At 38.9% G+C, this 21,355-nt stretch overlaps 1 protein-coding gene across 1 annotated transcript in view; it reads left to right on the forward strand.

Moving 5' to 3' along the window:
* The first annotated feature begins 15,588 nt into the window (after positions 1–15,588).
* nalf1b (NALCN channel auxiliary factor 1b) overlaps positions 15,589–21,355 on the forward strand; it is a 160,415-nt gene continuing 154,648 nt past the window's right edge. The window contains exon 1 of the mRNA XM_079881435.1: positions 15,589–17,231. Within this exon, the coding sequence (XP_079737561.1) occupies positions 16,596–17,231 (636 nt within the window). The 5' untranslated portion in view covers positions 15,589–16,595. The remainder of the gene's footprint in view (positions 17,232–21,355) is intronic.

Genomic DNA, 21,355 nt, shown 5'->3' on the forward strand with positions numbered 1-21,355 from the left:
AGCATGTCTAGAATGCGCAGAGACTTTCAATGCCAATACTGGTGAAATATCAGCAGAAAGCCTCTCGTAAAGTGAGATTCAAGGAATTAACTGTTATAACAATGGCCTAACAAGCTCATTGTCAGGTTTGTACCTTCATTTTAATCCACTTTGTTTTAACGCGCTTTTTAGCTTCGGTTTCATTACTGAACATGTAGGCTACTCGTCTTTGTGCCTGCTGACCACACCGTAACACTTAGCAAGAAATAATAAAACGCATATCGCGCTGTTGAGTCACTCAAAATTACCTCAAGGGAAAGTCCTTCACCACGACAGCCCTACTTGTTTCTTGGCTATTTTGACAGCACTGACGTAATCACAGTCTTGCTCATCCCGATTTAAAATCTTAAATATCAAACATGTTTGATATGATCGGGGCGAGCCCGATTTGTGTGAGAGCAGATCGGGAGGGGCAAGATTCTATCTGTGAACGCCTCACATTACCAGATAATCTGCGCCGAACATCGCAACCGATCGAGGTCCTCGACAAGATTTTTTCTCCGATTCTCGGGAGGGGGAAATCGGGCATAAATCGGCCTAAAACTTTTTTATAACAGTAAACACACTTTTCATGTAGTTGCGATGTTATATTGTGTCATGTTTATCAAATTAAAACTGATTAAAAAACGTAGACTCCACTTAATTGATAGTAGATAGTAGAACTTTATTCTTTATTAAACAGACGCTGTATGAAGCAGTACATAAAGTATTGAATGAAAATGTCTCTGAAACATCTGTGTATTATTTGGCAAATATTGCATTTATTTCACTTCAGCTGTGGTAAAGTATGCAAACACCACATGAGCGGTCACTACGGGAACCAGAAAGTGTCCGACTTCACGTTTCTGTTTTCAGCTCCTCCCCGCCTGCACGCGGCTACTTTTGCCAATCGGTTACATCCAGCCGCAGCCGTTGTCGAACACACCTCTTGTCTGATGTGTCATGTTGTCATTGGTTCATTGTTTCATTGTTCACAGGTGTCCTTTGTCAGGTCATTAGTCTTGTGTATTTAAGCCCTAATGTTTGCCATGTGTTTTGTCAAGTAATGTTTCGTGACCACTGTTGTGTAAGTATATGTTCATGTTTATGTCCACGGTTTATGCCATGCCTTTGTTTCATGTTTGATCTTGTTTGTAATAAACTGCACTTGGGTTCTCAATAAGCTGCCTCCAGTGGATCCCTTACAATACAATTGGTTATTTAGAATAAATTATTACTGATTCTTGAGATTAGGGACCAAACATGTCCTACACATCAGCAATTCATCAAAATTAAAATAATTAAAGTTATATCTAAAGGAAATCTGGATACTCAGGACATTAATTGCTTTTATTGTAAAATAATTGCTTAGAATTATTTTAAATACATGCTGTATACTTGGACAATACTTGTAATTTAACCTGTCATCAGCATGAGGTCACAATGCAAAACTGCCAAACAAAGTTTTTAAGAATATACATTTAAATTAAAAGGCAGAGATCTGTAATATATACAAAAAGTAAATCTTGAATTATAACTATGAGGACCCCTTTCCTATTTCCTGCTCATTGTGGATCTCACAGTATGACACATAGTCCTGAAAGTTTTCTGTCTCAACAGATTGTAAAATAGGCACTATAATTATATATTAGTCACATATTTGAGGTTTAAATAACTACATTCTCTTAAGAAAAAACTCTTAAAACTACATTTCATAACACAACATACAGTAGTATTTTTAAAAAATATGGTGAATTTTCTTGACTGCCATGACAGTCGCCACAAGCAGAGTGATACAAACGGTGAAACAATCAGAGTGCTGTTACAGTGTGAATACAGCACAGCTGGAAAAGGCTCTCAGCCAGTCAGATTCGAGAACCAGAAAGAACTGTTGTATAAATACATATACCATGGTCTGTCTGAATACTCGGTTCTGATTGGATGGAAGGTGTGCAATAAAACCGTTTAATGCACAGGTAGTTCTAAGTCAGTTGAATCACCGTTCTATAGTAATGCGGTGTGCACACAGAGCGGACATCGCGCTTTTCTGTGTTCACACACAGAAACATGCAGGAGCACATACATTTGTTATCAACACTGCCCCGTGACGTTTAGTTATAAAATAGCTTCACTACTGAATCGCAACATTATATTTCTCAGAAATGAGAAGGCAACCACGTTGTGCATTTATATCATGTAATACACAGCTAGTCGTGGATAATCCCTTACATACATACTGTATATACTGTATGTGGAAAAAATATTATTGTCAACCCTAATTCTGCCCCTCTGTCTGAAATGATGCACGTGATTAAGTGTTTTGAAAACATCATCCATACAAAACGGTAATGAAGACAAACATTCTGAAATCATTTACTAACAGTTTATAATGCAGTTGTTGGCAGATCCAATACAGTTGGCTGTTTCATCAACCTTAGTTTCTTATTGACCTCTCCATTACACTGTGCCTCATTTACAAAACAAAATGCTCCGAACAAACATATAATCCTTGTCGACAGACTGTGGAGTATGTCAGAAACTGAATATTCATCTGTATACTGTATCCAGTGTGTAGGACAGGCATCCTCGCTGGGGGATTGAACAGCAGGCCCCTGCATGTATAGCAGCAAGAGGGGTGTTCTCTCCAGTGGGAGAAGAACAGCAGGTCCCCTTAAATATATCAATTTTTTTTTTTTTTTTTTTAAACTGGGGTGTTCATCCCTCGCTGAGGGATTGAACAGCAGGCCCCTGCATGTATAGCAGCAAGAGGGGTGTTCTCTCCAGCGGGAGAAGAACAGCAGGCCCCCTTAAATATATCTTTCTTTCTATCTATCTATCTTTTTTTATTTCTTTTTTTTATTAATGCGTTAAGGCTGGATGGCTGCGTAACCCTAGAGGTGTCGTGGAATGCTACTAAATCCGTGCGGTATTTTTATTTATTTTTTTTCTCTCTTTCAGTTTTGGAAAGATCCGCTTAAAGCTTTTTGGGCTAATATTAAATCCTGAGTTCTAGGCCTAATATAACGTTGGTACGCTGATGATGACCACCGACCCATAGCTTTAAGCATGGGTATGGAGACTGTTGAAGCTGCGGTGGTTGTATGCGAAATGAATGGCTGGTGTAAAGCGCGGGGTCCATGCCGCATTGAAGGCATTCATTCCAGAGACGTGAAGCGAACCAATACTTGGACATAGCTTCTCCTTTCTCTGTAATGAAGAGGGGTTCTGTGTGACCTGATTTGCTGCGTGAACTTAAAAGCCGGTTCATGGCTGTGAAGGGACAAAACCCGTCGTTGGTTCTAGAAATGTTAATTGTGGTTCCGTTATTATCTCTGTCTGTTTTGGAATGTTTCAGGTAAATGGAAAAGTAATCGGCGTGAAATGACACGTCTTTGGATGAGAGATCGTGTAAGGGGTCGAATTTTTTGTTGATGGTTAATTCTCCTCCTCTGAGGAATCCGTAAAAGGCGGTGAGGAATACTGCTTCTAGGAGTGAGTTTGCGTGCGGATTAAAAAGCCCTAATCTTAGTTGATTTACCATTGCGTGTACCTGGGAGAGGGACAGCGGCAATCGTTTATCTGGAGCTGCGGGGTTTTCCTTTTTAAGACCGTTGAGAAGGAGATGTATGGAGGGATTTTGTAACAGGCTTTGAGAGGATGGATCTAAACATCTAATGTGAAATTGGATGCCTGAAATCATAATCTTGATGGTGGAAGGCTCCAGCTTCCTAGAATCGAAGCAGTACGTAATAAAAGCGCATATGATGGAGATATTAGCTGGGATTTTAGGCACCGAGAACGCATTGCAGAAATTTGAAAAAGACGACCACGCTGAGTCATATGTTTTAAGTGTCGTCTTTGCTAGCCCTGATCTCATGTGATGAGTGGCTGATTTGAGATATTTTAGTAGTAAAGCATTTAGTCCTGGACTATTTGGCTGAAGTCCGGGCAGCCCAGTCGTGTTGAAGGAGCTCCCGGACACAGGCGTCTGAATTCCTGAAAATTAAACCGGGACAGAGAGTCAGCTATTTTATTATCCAGCCCGGGTACATGAGTAGCTTTAATAGTAAAATTGTTCATGACCGAGATCCAGGTTAGTCGCCTAATGAAACGGTTAATGAACGGCACGGAGGAACGACCTTTGTTAATAATATTTACCGTAGCTTCGTTGTCGCAAAAAACGAGGATATTTTTCCTGGTCCATTTATCTGCCCATAACAAGCTAGCCATCACTATAGGATATAATTCCATGAGTGCTGTCGATTGGATTGAGGGAGCTAGTTCCTGAAGTTCTTTTGGCCATCTTTCTGCGAACCATTGATTATTAAATATCCCTCCAAACCCGACGGAAGGAGCTGCGTCAGTGAATAATTTTAGTTTGACTGAGGTCTCTATATTTTCTTCGTAGAAGAAGCTAATGCCGTTCCAGTTATCGCATAGTTGTGACCAGAATATTAAAGGGGGGGTGAAATGCTCATTTTCACTCAATCTCCTGTTAATCTTGAGTACCTATAGAGTAGTATTGCATCCTTCATATCTCCAAAACGTCTTTAGTTTTATTATATTTAGAGGTGAAAGATTGGCTGTACCGAGTCTTTCCGGAAAAAACCGAGCGGCTGGGGGCGGGCCGTGTGGGCGGTGTGCTATAGCTGTGCTAACTGATCTAACAACAACACAGAGAGACATTTGAAGTAGTTTACTCACCGTGACTGCTCGATCCTTAAGCATTAGACGATCTGCAAATAAGTCGATCTGGGCTTTGTTTATAAAACAATCATCGTCGAAATGCAGGGAACAAAGAGTCGTGCACAACCTCCGTTGATGCTTCGAAAAAACAAACTCCATCCACTATTCCCTTAACGCTGGGTTCTTTGGGAATCTGTGCAGGGTTGTCTTGCCCTGCCAACCAAAAACCCACTTCTTTGGTGACATTGACTTCCCTAAAAGCTGAGCAGAGCGCTTTGAGGTAACGTACTGCTTTCGCTCTCTTCTCTCTCTGGTCTGCGAGTGCGCGCGCGGCCGCGGAGAAGTGCCCTTAGGACCCATATAAGGAAATTCCGCTCTATCTTACGTAAGACAGAGCCATACTCGAAAAAAACTTTCCGAAACTTGTGACAAACCGGAAGGAGTATTTTTGGAACAAAAATACTCCTTCAAACGTACAACTTAACTTTTGAAACTTTGTCCATGTTTAGCATGGGAATCCAACTCTTTAACAGTGTAAAAAACTCAGTATGCATGAAACAGCAATTCACCCCCCCTTTAAATCTGACCTGCAGCCCTCGTCTAGCGTGACTATTTCGTGGATTTTCTCAACCGTTTTGGAAAGATCCAAGAGTCTGGAAATAAAAGAACGACCTTGGGGAATGATCCTCATCGCAAAATTGAGATGCCCCAGCAGAGAAAGAATATCCCTTTTTGTTAGGGTAGTTAATAGAGAATACGATCTTATAAAACCTCTAATCCTTTCTAGTTTATCTAGAGGAAGAGATGCTTGCATTTTAATAGAATCTAGCGTGATCCCCAGAAAATCAAGGACGTGAGAAGGACCTTTTGTTTTTTCTTCTGCTAGGGGAATACCGAATTTATTAAATGCTTTAACCAGGAGATTTATGCTGCGTGATGGGTTAGCGTCTGGAAAATCGATGAGCAAAAAATCATCCAACAGATGAAGAACGAATTGTAGTTTAAAATTATTCAGTAGGACCCAGCAGAGTGCTTCGGATAGTGTATCAAAAATTTTGGGGCTGCTTTTACACCCGAATGTGAGTCTGACTGAAAAATAATATTTGTTCCGCCAACTAACGCCGAAAAGATGCCACTGGGACGGGTGTAAGGGCATAATTTTGAATGCGTCAGTGATATCCGCTTTACTGAGCCACGCTCCTCTGCCGGTAATTTAATGAGTTTAATTGCGTTGTCCACGGTGGAATAACACAGGGAAAAAGGTTCTGAGGGAATTAAACTGTTGATGCTTAGAACCCCTTCGGTGGAGTGGGGAGCTGATAAATCGATGATTAGATGTTTTTTTCCTGAGTATTTCCTGACTGCAACTCCTAAAGGGTTAATACGGAAAAGTTTGAAAGGAGGTTGATCGAAAGGTCCGATCATATAGCCCTTCTCTATTTCTTTCCCCAGCAGTTCATCTACGGCCTGTGGGTCTTTGATAGCCGACTGAAGGTTTTGACAGGTGAAGGAAAATGTGGGCAGGTAGGAAAGACCAGCTAGAAAACCGTGCATGAGCCCTAAAATAAGGTAAGACACGAAACAGTGGTTTGGATGCTTTGACAGAGCTTTCCCTAGCTCTTTAGTGTTCACCGGGGTGTTTATTTCTTTCTTTGGAATTTTGCGCGGCGTGGACATGAAAACTTCGGGTGACTGTTCCCGCAATAGCTGCAAGCATGAAAGAATTTACAATTATTACGAGTACAGACATTCTCATTGAAATTAAAACAGAGAGGAGTTTGTCTTTTAGGCTTCACCTGTTCCGGCGCCGAGGCGCTGGTGTCATGAGTTGAAGCAGTCTTAGGGCAGAGAGATGCGGTGTGGGAAAACGAGCCGCAAAGTGAGCATGACAGCGCTCGGTGGCCTGTAAAGTGCCTGCTAATGAGAGCAAGATCGACTACGGACCAGTCCAGTCGCTGGTTAAAGCATTGTATATACATTGCTGCTTTGGATGAAAACGATTTGTGGTATTCATAGAAAAGTGTTCCTCCGTAAGACATGGCGAGATCCGATATAATGGCTAGATAAGTGTCTAGTTCCTTTCTTCTTTCTGGATATTCTTCGCAGATGATATCTCTGAACACGCCAAGAGCGACATTAAACTCGGCCATGGTTAAACTCTTAGTAAGTCTTAGGTCACTATCTTTTAGAATAACTGATACGTCCCCACAATCCACAATCCTTCGTTCGTTAGTTTCTGCACATAACAAAATTTTCACTAGGTTGATGTCATTACCTGATAGGATTTGAGCGCGCAGGTGAGGAGAAATGGCAGCTGCTGGGGGAAAGAAAGGTGCACCTGTGGAAGCTGCTGGTAACGCTGATCCGAGAGTTCTCCTAGGAAGATTAGCAGCCGGATCGGGAGTGAAAGCGCAGTCTGGAGTCGAGCTGGAAGTCTGCCCGTCGAAAATCGCCCGATGTGCGGAAGCTGAGCGTTGTGATTCCAGTGCTTGGATCCTGTTGTCCATGTTGGAGAGGGATCCTTGGATTGCAAGCAGCGCTGAGAAGATCCTGTCATCTCCTTGCTCTGCTGGCGCCTGGGAGGGGTGAGATGATTTTGCCTTTTTTGGAGTTAGATTCGTCTGGTCGGTGGAAGTATTCCTTCTTTTCTCTGTGGCTTTACGGCCGGTGGCTCGGGGGAGAGACGGCGCTTCGTTGGTAGAAATGGGCTGCGGGTCTTGGACTTCTTGTAGGAAGTTCCAGAGCTGATCGTGACTCTGATTCGGAGGAGCTTGTATGTTGATGGAGTACAGGGTGGACAAGATCCTTTCTTTGGGCCAATCATTAATAGAGAGAGGATTCCTTGCTGCTATCCTAGAACTGCGCCTCACTAACAGAGCTGGATCGAGGTCCTCAGTGTGACGATCCTGACTCTCGTCCGGAGAATCGTCGGATATTTGTCCTAGGATGTCTGAAGTGTCCATTGCCAGGAACCAACAGGTAAGAGTTGATAGAAATAACGTTGAGTTAAATTTCATGCTGAGGTTAGTTGTATCGCGGTTCTTGCGAGTAGTTTAAGCATGTTTCCCAGGCGGAAGTGCCGCGTATATATATCCTTCCGGTCTAATAGGAGAACGGTAGTGGTTGGAGCAATTTGACAGCTGTCCGCGTGCCTGTCTGAACTAACGCTGTGCTCGATAAGAAGAAGAAGAAGAAGAAGAAGAAGAAGAAGAAGAAGAAGTTTTATTTATATAGCGCCTTTCCGTAGCTCAAGGTCGCTTTACATTGTGCATTACAATTCATTTACACACCCACACACATTACAATCACATAAGGACACATATAGTCACATTATCCAATATGTGTTTAGCTGAGTCTTGAATGTCGCCACAGATGAGATATTACGAAGTGTAAGAGGTAGTGAATTCCAAAATTTAGGAGCATTAACACTAAATGACCTTCCACTTACAGTAGACAACCGGAAACAAGGGATGGACAAGAAACCAAGTTCAGCTGATCTAAGGGACCGGGCAGGGTGGTAAGAGTAAAGTAGATCAGACAGATATGGAGGTGCAAGAACATTTAATGCCTTAAACGTTAGAAGTAATACCTTAAAGTGAAAACGTGATGCCACGGGTAGCCAGTGAAGGTCATGAAGCAGAGGAGGATTGTAAGCAGAATGCCTGGTGGAGGTGAGAACTCTTGCTGCTGAGTTTTGAACATACTGTAATCTTGCAATAAGGTTTTTGGGCAGACCAAGAAATAGAGCATTGCAATAATCCAGACGTGATGTGATTAATGCATGAATTAAGGTTTCAGCATCAGCTAAAGTGAGAGAAGATTGAAGACGTGCAATATTACGAAGATGGAAAAAAGAGTTTTTAACAAGAGAAGAAATATGAGAGCCAAAAGATAGAGTTGAGTCGATTAAGACACCAAGGTTACGAATAGATGACGAAGGCTTAACATGAACTATATATAAAAATTTTAAAAAACCATCTAATTTTCCTAGGGGGTGCAATTTATTTTATAGGGCACTCATTATGCCTCTTTTAAGATGCAATATAAATTAGGGCTGTCAAACGATTAATCGCGATTAATCGCATCCAAAATAAAAGTTTGTTTTTACATAATACATGTGTGTGTATGGTGTATAATTATTTTCAATATATAAATACACACACATGCATGTATATATTTAAGAAATATTTGCATGTATATACTGTGTATATATATTTATATTATATATAATTTATATTATATATAAATATTTTACATATAAATAACACATTTTTCTTAAATATATATGCATGTGTGTGTATTTATATATAGAAAATAATTATACTCCATACACACACATATATTATGTAAACACAAACTTTTATTTTTGACAGCCCTAATATAAATCTCAGTTGTCCCCAGAATGTGTCTGTGAGGTTTCAGCTCAAAATACCCCACAGATCATTTATTATACCATGTTGTAAATGGCCATTTTTGACTGGAAGGAAATACAAGCTGTTTTCCTGCATGTACCTTTAAATGCAAATTATCTGCTGCTTCCCACCTCGCTTTCCAGAAGACGGCTGAGCCTTTACAGCTCATGCCTCAGATACTCTGCCAGAAACTAAAACATCTGTTTGGTTTTGATTATCATCTCTATGGCTGTCACGCTCATATGACATTGCAGTTCTTCATCATTATTCAGTTTATTATCTGCGTGCGTTTTAAAGCCATTTCATTCTAAACTTCTGATGATGTGACAATTGGATAGAAACTGTAAATAGCTTATTCTGAGACAGGGGTGGCGCAAGATGGCTACCTGAACAGTTGTGTTGGTTCGAGCTCTGAGGCGTTTTTGAGGAGTTGCATCTTCTGGCCGAATCTGTAACGTTTAATTACAAGGCATGGAGTGGGAACTCTCTTTAAAGCAGCACTCAGTAGCTTCGGGATTTCTTCGCTGTATTCTCGCTTTTTGCTCGCAGGTTTGTCTATAGAGCTCCCCCCACAGCTTCGGAATAGATATTTGACAACACTGTTGTAAAAACTCGTTGGCGATTCTCAGACACCAGAGGCTAGTAGATCAACGACATCAAAGCAGATGGGACATTCTTTAAAACGTCGTCTTCATTCGGGTTCGGACAGCGTGAGGGAGCGCAATAATGACAGCATTTTAGCAGATTTCTTTTGGCCGTAAAGCAATTGTTTACATCGCGAGACCTGATATCACGCGAGACTTCCTGACGCGGCGGCCGGCGGCCCGCCGGCTCAAAGTTGTAAGTGCGTATTTTCCGCTCACAGGCACCAGGGGGGTGCGAAACGACCACCATTCAACCCGAAATAAGTAATATAACCATTCCAATGACTCCGAAGCTGTTCAGTTAAGGTAAAAAAAGTTACTTAGTTCACCTTTAAAGGTAGAATGCATTAAATTTACATTATAAAAATCCCAACAGACTGTGACACAGCCTATATTGATTAATCACACTGCCAGCCCACGTGCGAATTTTACAAAATGGCAAAGAAGACAGAAAGTTACTTTCTTCGCTTCTCGAAGCATCATCTGGAGACATTGATTCATCCCCAAATACTCCAACAGGCAGTCCTCTTTCAAAAAAAAAACCCTGTCAGGAAGAAGATCGCAAAGTCTCTAATGCCAATATACTTAGTTCTGTCAATGCTCTTAATGATCGCTTTTCATTGGTGGAACAACAAATAGCCCAGAACTCGGTCGCTATAGTTAATCTTTCAAAGACGGCTGACTTTGTGGCCGAGGAGATGAAATCTATACTGTATGCAAGGGTCAAGACTAACGAGAACAACATATCACAGATTGAGCAAGTGCTCCGGATGGTTCAAGGCAAGTGCGATCAAGCCGAGATCTACAGTAGGAGATGGAATTTAAGGCTAAACAACCTCAGAGAAATAGATGGAGAAAATATCAGAGTCAAAGTGCTCGAAATCCTAAAAATGCTGACTCCGGACGAGGTAGATGATATCCGTTTTTACGTTGACACAATCCACAGGATTGGACGTCCTGGTTCTGGAAGTAAACGTAGGCCGGTCATCATCCAGTCCACGCTCCGGTCCTAGAGAGAAAGTCTGGAAAGCTGTACGGGATCATCCTGCACTCAAGGAAAGAGGTGTTCGCCTGGCAGAGGATCTGACATTTGCAGAAAGACAACAGAGGAAACTGCAATTTCCAAGGGTAAAGGCGGCGAGAGAAGAGGGGAAGAGAGCTTACTTTTGTGGAGCAGATGCCTTTATTGATGGAGAAAAACTGTCTGTTGAAGACTATCAAGATGAATATTAACTGAGAAGGAGGTATTGACTATGCTGGGTAGGCAGTCGAACTGAAAACGTGTGCTCAGTCTTCAGGCCATATAACCTTCGTCCAGGTGATGCGACTCCTCGAAGTTTGGAGTGGATCAATACCGACTGGTTTGTGAATTTCGTTGTTTCAGGGTTCTTTATATAACATTGTTCTGACATCCAAATACGATTATTCTATGTCGGTATGTTCTATGTTGTTTAAAGATTGTTTCTCTTAATGTTAGGGGTTTACGAGACAGTACTAAAAGGAAGTCTACTGTATGTTCATTTTTGTTAGGCGTACAAATGCAAATATAATTTTTTTACAAGAGACTCATTCGTGCGAAACTGATGTTTCTGGCCGATCAAATCTTCTTTTGTCATGCTTCTCATCATTCGGCAGGTGTTGCTACTCTTCTAAATAAGTTTAAAGGTGACGTATTGGAAGTGGTTAGCTCCAGTGAAGGTAGATGGTTACTAACAGTTGTTAAACTGGATAACTCTGTATTTGTTTTAGGACATTTGTATGGTCATAATTCTTCAGTCCAAGCCAAAAATATGTCTACAGAGGTCACTCATTCTATATCAGTACTGATGGGCAAATATCAAGGTGCCTTTTTGATAATGGGCGGAGATTTTAATGATGATTTCTTAGATGGTTTCCCACCACATATGCTTTCTACTTCGGGAATTTACATTTACTACTTATCTGTGTACCCATCTTTCTTTAGTGGATATTTGGAGATTCTGGAATTTTAATGAAAAATGTTATTCTTGGAGTAACTCCTCTCTTTACAATCAAGGATTGATCTATGGTTAATCAACCCAGGATCTGTCCAATATTTGATTGATGTTACATATTGCCATGCACCTCTTTCGGATCATAAAATGATTGTTTTGACACTTTCTGGTTGTGATATTAAAAATAATAGTATATGAGGCTATTGCAAATTAAATAACAATTTGCTTAGTAATAAAGGGTTTGTTACCCAGGTTCGTGAAGTAGCACAACTCATTTTTGGGAGTAAGCAAATGTCACATGTTAAGAAATGGGAGTTATTTAAGTTTAAAGTTAGGCAGTCGGCTGTTTATTTTAGTAAGCAAGTTAAAAAATAATAATAATTTGAATAAGGAAATGGCACTTATGACAGAATTAGACTTTCTTTTGAAAAAAGTTAATCTTACAGAAGATGAAAAAGTCAGATTGGAGACATTAAAAACTCAAATCGATCAGATATTAATACAGCAAAAGGGGAATTCATTCGTTCTTAGAAAAAGGGGGAAAGAATACAAGTTTTGTTTTTTTGTTTTCACTAGAAAAACTAAATTATAAAAGACAAATGATCTCCTCTCTTAAAATTAATGATGTACTCACTTCATATACAACATTTATTACAAATTATGTGGAGTCTTTCTACTCTAAGTTATATGAATCAGTATTTGATATTGATAAATGTTCCGACTTCTTTGAGTCAGTTAAGCAATCTGTCTCATTAATTTCTATTCATTTTTGAGACCTTTGTGATGAAGAACTAAGGAAGCAAGATATGGTTACAGCTATTCGTTCAATGAAGAAGAAAAAATCACCAGGCACAGATGGTCTTTCAGTTGAATTTTATCTCTGCTTTTGGGATATTATTGAAAACCCCTTATTCAAAATGTATAAGGAATGTATTGAATCGAACGAATTATCGACTTCGATGAAACAGGGATTATTAACCCTCCTTCCTAAACCCGATAAAGATCAATTGATTTTGGATAACTGGCATCCTATAACATTATTAAACGTAGATTGTAAACTCTTGTTTATGCAGTTCGCTTCAAAAAAGGTCTAGATTAAATCATTAATGAGTGTAAACTGGTTTTATTGCTGGCCGACACATAAATTGGAACATTAGACTAATTTTGGACTTGTTAGACTATTCAAATTTAGTCAAATCAGAGGCTTTAATTGTTTTCTTAGACTTCCACAAAGCTTTTGATTCAATTTAGCATCAATTTATGTATAGGGCATTTAAATCCTTTGGTTTTGGGGAAAGATTTGTTTATATAATTGAATTTTTTTCATAGGTATTAATAGCTCTATTAATTTACATCTAAACACTTCTAAACGATTCCCCATTTGTAGAGGAGTGTGCCAATGTTGTCCTATAGCCCCTTTCTTATTCCTCATTGTGGTAGAGTTTCTTTCCAAAGTCTTGAATTCTCCAAATTTTCAAGGAATTACCATCTTCAACAGACAAATTAGATTAACTCAGCTTGCGGATGATACTGTTCTTTTTTTTAAACAAACAGTTGCCCGCAGCATTGAAGTTAGTATGTACTTTTTAGTATGTAAGGCCTCTGGATTAATGCTAAATGTAAATAAATGTGAAATAATGGGCCTTTATGGTTGAAAAGAAAAAACTTTATGTAATATCCCAGTAAAAAATAAGATTATGTATTTAGGAATAAGTGTTACAAAAGATATAGCGGAGAGACAAATTACATTTTCCCCCCAAACTTAAAACAAACTCAAAACATCTTTAATAACCAGCTTCACAGAGACTTTTAATAACCAGCTTCACAGAGACTTGACTATTATAGGCAGAGTCCTATTAACCAAAGCAGAAGGGGTTTTATCTAGAAATCTAGATTTGTTTATCCAGCTTTATCTCTTTCTGTTCAAGATTCGATTTGGAAAAGAAAATCAACAAGTTATTTACAAAATTTGTTTGGAGGAATAAACATCATCATTTAAGAAAGGAGGTTCTTCAGGGTCCAAGAACTGAAGGTGGTTTTGAGCTTTTGGGTTTTTTCGATTTAAATTATACCTTTAAAGTAAAATGGCTCAGAAACTGTCTACTTAATTCAGACTCGATATGGTTTTTTTATATCATATAATAATTTTTAAAAAGATTATATTTTTTGTTATTGTGTGATTACTCTATTAGCAAACTGCCTGTGACATTATCCAATTTCTATCAACAAGCTCTTAAGGCCTGGAAGTTATGTTATGTACATAACTTTTCGACATAAAGCAATCTTGTGGACTAATGCTTATATTACAGTTAACCAGAAAATCTCTTTATTTACAGAGTTGGAAAGATTTTTTTATCTGACCTTTTAGACCAGTCAGCTCAGTTTCTTTCTTATGAAAAATTCATGAATAAGTGGGCATTTCCTATTAAATATAGAGTATTATTCTGTGATAAAAGCCATTCCCACAGGTCTAATGATGTTAATGAGAAGCCATATGTTGTCCCTTAACATTTGTAGAATTTAACCCATACTTTATTTAAACGGGGTGGACATTAACAGTAAAAAGTGCACCAATAAATTTATTAGAAATCTATTTTATAAAAATAGATCTTTTCAGCCAAGAGGGACATTTTTCTGGAATATTTGCTTCCCAGAGATTATCTGGAAAAAAGCTTGGTTGCTTCCCTTTCGGTTTTGTATATCTAACAAACATCGGGAATTACATTTGAAAGTACTTCATAATATTTATGTTAGTAACTATACTTTATCAAAATGTATGGATATTGATGAAAATTGTTCATTTTGTTCTGATCAGCCAGAAAAAATTCTACATATTTTCTTTGAATGTTATCATTCCACAAAATTCTGGGAAGATCTATCTATACATGTTCAACAGAAATCTGGTTATAACTGTGAATTAACATCCAGATGCTATCATATATTTTGATTCAAGAACTGCTGCTGTCAATTTTATGATGAATCTTGATCTTTTATGATGAATGATTTTATTTGGTACATTTCATATTCACAAGAGTAAAATAATTAATTCTAAACCTTGTTTAAAGGTATTTTTGGCTGATTTTCAGTTGTATATTGAGTCTCTCAATGTATCGATAACACAAAATGTAGTGATACAATTTTATATGCTAAAGAGTTGAAGTTAATTGAAAATTGAACTAGTATATGCTGTTTTATTTAAGTACCAATATTTGGTTTTCTAATTTTCTCTTAAACCACTATTATTATACATAACAGATAGCCCTTAATATTTTTTATTTTTTTATTATTATTATTATTTATTTTTTTACCTTTATTATTTTCTTAATTTATTGTAAAAACAATTCCATTTGATTGTTATCTTTTTGGATGACATGTTATAGCTGTAAATGTTGTATGTTGTGTCTATGTCTAATAATAAATAAATAAATAAATAAATAAATAAATAAATAAATAAATAAATAAAAAGCTTATTCTGAGACACTGCTTACGATGGATGGGGTGGATGTATACACGCACTGCCGACACAAATTTATGTTGAAACACCACTAAAATCGAATTTTGCATAATAGGTCCCCTTTAAGGAATGGACTCCAAGCAATTCAACCTGACAGTGATCTGACTACTTTAAGGGTGCAAATGAAAAAGCACTGCATTTACATGCTATCCTCGCCTCTCTCCTCACGTTCAGCAGCCAGATATTGACAGGAAGGCAGAAGCCAAGCGCGTGGTGATTGTTCAAGGCACGCGCACTTTGTTTGCTTTGAGATTTAGTATCAAACAGGGCCATGCCGCACAAGGTTAGCCTGTTAGAGGACAAATATACTGTATCTGTCTCTCTTTCTCGCTTCCCGCTCTCTCACACACACTCGCCTCACGTTTCCGCGCACGCTTTCCAACGTGCTGCTTTGACGCCCAGATGTCTCTCCTGTGCCCGGCTCCTTACACACAGTAACACGCTGCATACTAATAAACTTCAGCCTGAACGGGATGAACGAGACATACAAATGTCGTTTCATCTGTCACTCGCTGATTCTCCTTCACGCAACATGTTGTGACATCCTTTTCCTCCCGTTTTAGCGCATTTAAAGGGCATTACGCATCGCCAAAACGATGTCATATAGCGCCACCGCGTCTTTAAACGTCCACACTTCGTCGTTTATTATTTTTATTGGTGCTTGTGATGAACGGATTGCTTTTTGACGGGATCGTTTGACGGGTTTCTGAAGATGAATGGACCATGAATGTGGACTAGAGGAATGACAAGGGGGTGTCCGGCTTTAAAATCTAAACATGTTCGTGAAAATGTGCATTTATTATGAGTGATCTCTCATACTGACACGTCCGGTGAGTGTGAGGTGAGTGTGTGTGTGAGTGCGGGCGCGCGCACGCGCGCGTGTATCCATCGCCTGTAGTCTATAGATCTGTGTTACTGCGCCAGGATGGAGATGACGCAAATGACCCAGCTCCCCAAAAAGTGTTTCAAGACGAACATGGCGGCAACTTAACACAGGACCCAAGATGATGATGATGGTAATGATGAACAGCAGAGAATATCGAAGGCAATCCGCCCAGAAAGGGAAAGAGCAGCTCGTTCAGCGTCTTTCCTTCCCTTGAGGAGATACGGGGACACAGGCAGGAGCTTCGGGAACAGAGGAGGCATGTTGTCACACAGAAAGCGCTTTTTCTCCGGGGAGCCATGCGGAATAACGGAGATATGACCGCGCGCGGCTTTATCTAGCCCAGAGAGTCGGATACAGCTGCCACGAGCGCTGTTTAACGGGAGGAAAACATTACAAATCAATGCATTTTGTGGCAGAGGAGCCGTCGCGGTGGAGTCGGCCAGTGCTGCTCTTTCCTGAAATATGACCAGGGGTGCTTGGACGTGTCGGCAGCAAGATGACGGCTTAAAAATCTGCTTCGCACCCCGAGAGGACGAAAAGCCATTATTCACCGATTCGGAAAGGGCCCAGAGATGGCGACTGTCCTTAGCCTCTCTTTTGTTTATCACCGTTTTGCTCTCTGATCATCTGTGGTTCTGCGCCGAGGCGAAGACGAGGACGCGAGACAAACGGCTGGAGCACACGAACCATATACTTTCATCCAGCCATCAGAGAGAGCAGAGTCTTATTTTTATAGACAATTCTACCAAACCTCTGTGGAGTCTTGAAACTTGTCACCCTGACAGCTTCTCCAAAAACTGCTTGACTTTCGCCGAGCCGGAAGCCGTGTGCTCGGGCCTCTCCGATTGGAACCTGAGCGATTTCTATCTTTCTTTTTGTAACTCCTACTCGCTTTTGGATTTGTTTCACGGGTTTACGAGTCCGGACAATTTGACCTGTAGCCTGGAAATGGCTAATTCGTCGGGATGCAGCCAGTGCGTCCAGGCTTACCAACGCTACGACCGACGAGCTCAGGAGAAATACCAAGAGTTTGAGCTTTTGGTTCAGAAATATGAAACGGATGTATATTCGGTGCGGACATGCATGGAAGAGTGCACGGTAGGCGTACGCTGCTTTTCCTTTTGATGTTGGTTTGTTTACTGCTTGTAACAGAAGCTATGTACCGCTACTGTTGTTATCACATTTATTTCACGTTAAGTGTATGAAAAAAAAAAAAAAAGAAAAGAAAAAACACCACATGTGTACATGTCCGCTGTTTTGTCATCTGCGCGCGAGAACGCGCGCGGATTCACGGTGTGCGCGCATTTATGGATTAACTGGAGGTGGATTTTTTTTTTTTTTTTTGGCACCTTGAATGCACGAGTTTGGGTTAGATGGAAATGAGGTTATGGAGCGTCCAACAATATGTTTTTACTGTGTGGTGTATGCAGGTGATTCCTTCCTCCCTCAGTTGTATCAAAAATTATGCAAATTCACTAAAGCGCATAGCCTATGATGGATGATCCATGACAGAAATAAGAAGTGCTGGGCAAGCTACTCAAAAATGTAGCTACTAGCTAGCAGGAAATAAACAAACTAAACTGAATGCTACGGTTTAGGAAATGAATTTCAGGTACCTCATATTTTTTATAAATATAAAATATGAAAAATAGATGTCATTTGATACATTTTATAAAATACACTGTTATTATTATTATTATTTTTAAATCCTAAAATTGGAATACTATATTACCAGTTATTGTGAGTGTACTTACGTGACAGCACTTGAAACAGGCAAATGTGTGTAATGCCAGTACTTCTCATATACAACATACAATCACTACCATATTCAAATACCTTGGAATAGCATGCAAATACCATGGTGTTTCAAAGAATAACATGGTACATGTCCATAATGCAGTGGTTCCTTGAGTGTTTTTGTGTGTTGTTATTGTTTTTTCAGTATTACCATGGCAAATGTAATGTTTTAGTGAGTGTCAAGGCTACTCTGCTAACTTAAGCAACAAAATAGCTTGGCTAATAAGAAATGTAGTTAAACTACATTTCCGGTTATTCCGGCTATTCAGCAAGCCATGCAAAAAGGAGACCACATTAAACCAGCAGACATTCTTAGGGTTGTTTAAGAGGTTTTGTCCACAGGGGTTGCTCTCATAGTTGGTAATTACCTCAGTATGGAAGGACAAAGCTGAGGGCATGTCCTCTCATTTGAAACAGACTGAGATTTATGGTTCTAGGTGTCCTGCAATCTGGAAAGAGATGGAACGAAACAAAGATTGCATGTGTGAGAGAGTGAGAGGGAGCTGGCGCAGTGCTTTATGGAATTTCAATAACGTTAATAGTGCAGCAGTGATTTTTTTCTGTGTAATCCCCGGAAGGCTATTCTATTCTAGTCATTGTTCAGGTGTTTTTCCTCTTCCACTTCTGGTATGGCGTTGAATAACATTGCTGTTTCACATGCATGAAAAAGGACTGCTATAGCCGCCAAAGCAAAGAAGAGCGTATGAAGCATGTCAATCTCAAACGATTAGCTATCTCAAGGTTTTTGAGTTCATAATTTCATGTGCTGTGGGATGAGAAAACATGGGCAAAATGTCCGGCCAAACGTACTGCAGGATACTTTGTAAAGTACATTACACAAGGTTTCAGTGAGTGTGATTGTTGCATATATTTCAGTTTTGTTCTTTCTCTCTCTATTCTCTCTCTTTTGCAATCTCTATTTATGTATTTTTAGTTTTGCTCAGGTTCACATGCGAGAGTGGCTTGGTCCCTGTCCATGGTGCTGAAACAAGTACATAGTAATGAATAAGACACATAATCACACCTGGAAATGCAGAACATAAACAATCTTTATTTCACACCCATTTTGTCCCTAGTAAAAATCTAAAATATTTAATAAAGCTGTATTAGGTGCTGCAATGCTGTATAACATTGTCAAACATGCTATTCGTGGCTGAACATTACAGAATTTTGCTGTGTTTTGAATGCTAACATAAGCAGTAAATTACAGTAATTTAAAGTATTTCTCTTGAAGCAACAAGGGAGACTGTGCTACATTGTGAACACAGTCATGGTTAAAGGGTGTTTTTGTGCACATGGGATTGACTATATGGACTATACAGCACAACTTTGAGTCCTTATTGGCTCTGTAATAAAAACGAAAATAGAATTAACTCAAGTAAACATATTAAGTGGCAGTCTTCCATGATACAGCATAACATTGCCATTAAATAAAAGTAATAATAATAATGATGATCCACTTGTGTTTTGCATCAGAGTTGTTACTGTATTGAGGATTTTTAGCTTGCCTAGAATGCTGTATTATCAAAATTAAATTATAAAATTATATGTTTACTGATTAATTGTGGTAACACTTTAGTTTGGGGACCAATTCTCACTATTAATTAGCTGCTTATTAGTTTGCACATTACTAGCGTATTGGCTATTTATTAGTACTTATAAAGCACATAGTAATGCCTTATTCTGCATGACCATTTTCTACATCCCATAATCCTACACCTATACCTAAACTTAACCACTACAACAACTACCTTACTGACTATTAATAAGCAGTAAATTAGGAGTCTGAGTCAAAGTTGTAGTTAATAGTGAAAATAAATGTGCTTCCCAAACTAAAGTGTGGCCTTAATTTCTTGTAAAAAAGTGAATAGGGTCGCTAGCGACAGAGGTATGTAATATATATATAAATATATATAATATATAAAGGATTTTTTTTCTGCGTAACAATAATTGAATCTCTGAGGACTCAATGAGTGCAGTTCACCTTTATTCCTCAAGGTAGCAATGTCTGATACACAGTGATGAAGTGGCGTTTCACTTATAGTTACTGCAGGCAGAAAACAAACAAATAGGAAGTATCATCAGCAAAACTTGAAATGACTCAGTGATTTACTGCAGAGCAAATACTGAACGCAATCAAATATTAGTGTCACTGTCACTTGATGGTGGATCTGGTGAAGAAGCTGCCAGCAATCAAAATATTGATTTTGAAGACGTTGAAAATTATAGTTTTGAGAAGTTGATTGAGATTTTGAAAATATAAGCCAGTTGCTGAATGTACTGGGGAAATGAGCTTTGACGATGATAACGATGATGGTAAAAAGCATCTGCTCAAATCAAACCCTTAGCTCCAAAAGGTAACGAAATATGCTTTATTTTATTCTTTTGCAATTTTTTATTAAAATATCAGGAGAGTTTTATACTATTGTGGCTGTTAGAGATCTATCCGTGTTAGATATAGATCCGTGTCGCTAAAGACCCGAATATGTAATAATGATTGGCGAAACATTCATGCATTTAAGGGTTAATACATACTTAAATTAATATAATATATCAATTGGCCATGCCTTAGTTTTTAGATATTCAAGATTAAATTAGTCTAAAAATAAAAACTGAAGCATTATAATGTAATATGCTCAAATTGCATATTATAGCTCTCAGCAATTATTTACACTACTTCAGATGGGAGACAAATCCAATGCATAATCCATATTAATCCATAGATTGTTTAGACACTACCCAAAATTACTCTTCCATATCCCAGTCCAAAATCCAAGCCTATAAAGAACCTAAGGCAGAACAGCAACTATCTGGATGAAATAAATTCATAATCCTCCATCTGTCTAAATGTGTGTGCATGCATGTTTGAGAGGGAGTTAAGGAAAGTACAAGAAAACGAGGAGAGAAATTTGTGTTTTGTTACGTCTTCCCTAGTTTCAGCCTTAGGCTGCATGGGCCGCCCACAGTCCGTTCACTGACCATATGATGCATACTGAACACACAAATATTAAGCTCTAATCTGATTTGCCAGCCTTATGAAACATCTATATGTGCGTTTTTTTATCAGTTCACCTACAAAAACTATTTTTACAAGGTAACTAGATATTCACTAGCAGAACTACCCTGTAATCAGTATTTCGTTTTTTCTCATAGCTGTGAAATAATGTGTATTTATTAATCTTGAATGCACATAAATTCTGATAAGACTCTATACTTACAGTTATTGTTATAGTGTTTTCTGTGCAGCTATCAATTATCTATTATTATAGTGTAATACAACTGCCCTTAAAGCTACACTGTGTGATTTTTACCCCCATCTAGCGGTGAAATTGTATATGACTACCCAGTGAATATTAATTTCTGTTCCTCTCAATTCCGAGGGCGTTTTAACTCCTACGGTGGCCGTATTATTCCAAGATTAACAT

Source organism: Squalius cephalus (assembly GCF_949319135.1).
Source record: "Squalius cephalus genome assembly, chromosome: 9".
Taxonomy (NCBI): domain Eukaryota; kingdom Metazoa; phylum Chordata; class Actinopteri; order Cypriniformes; family Leuciscidae; genus Squalius; species Squalius cephalus.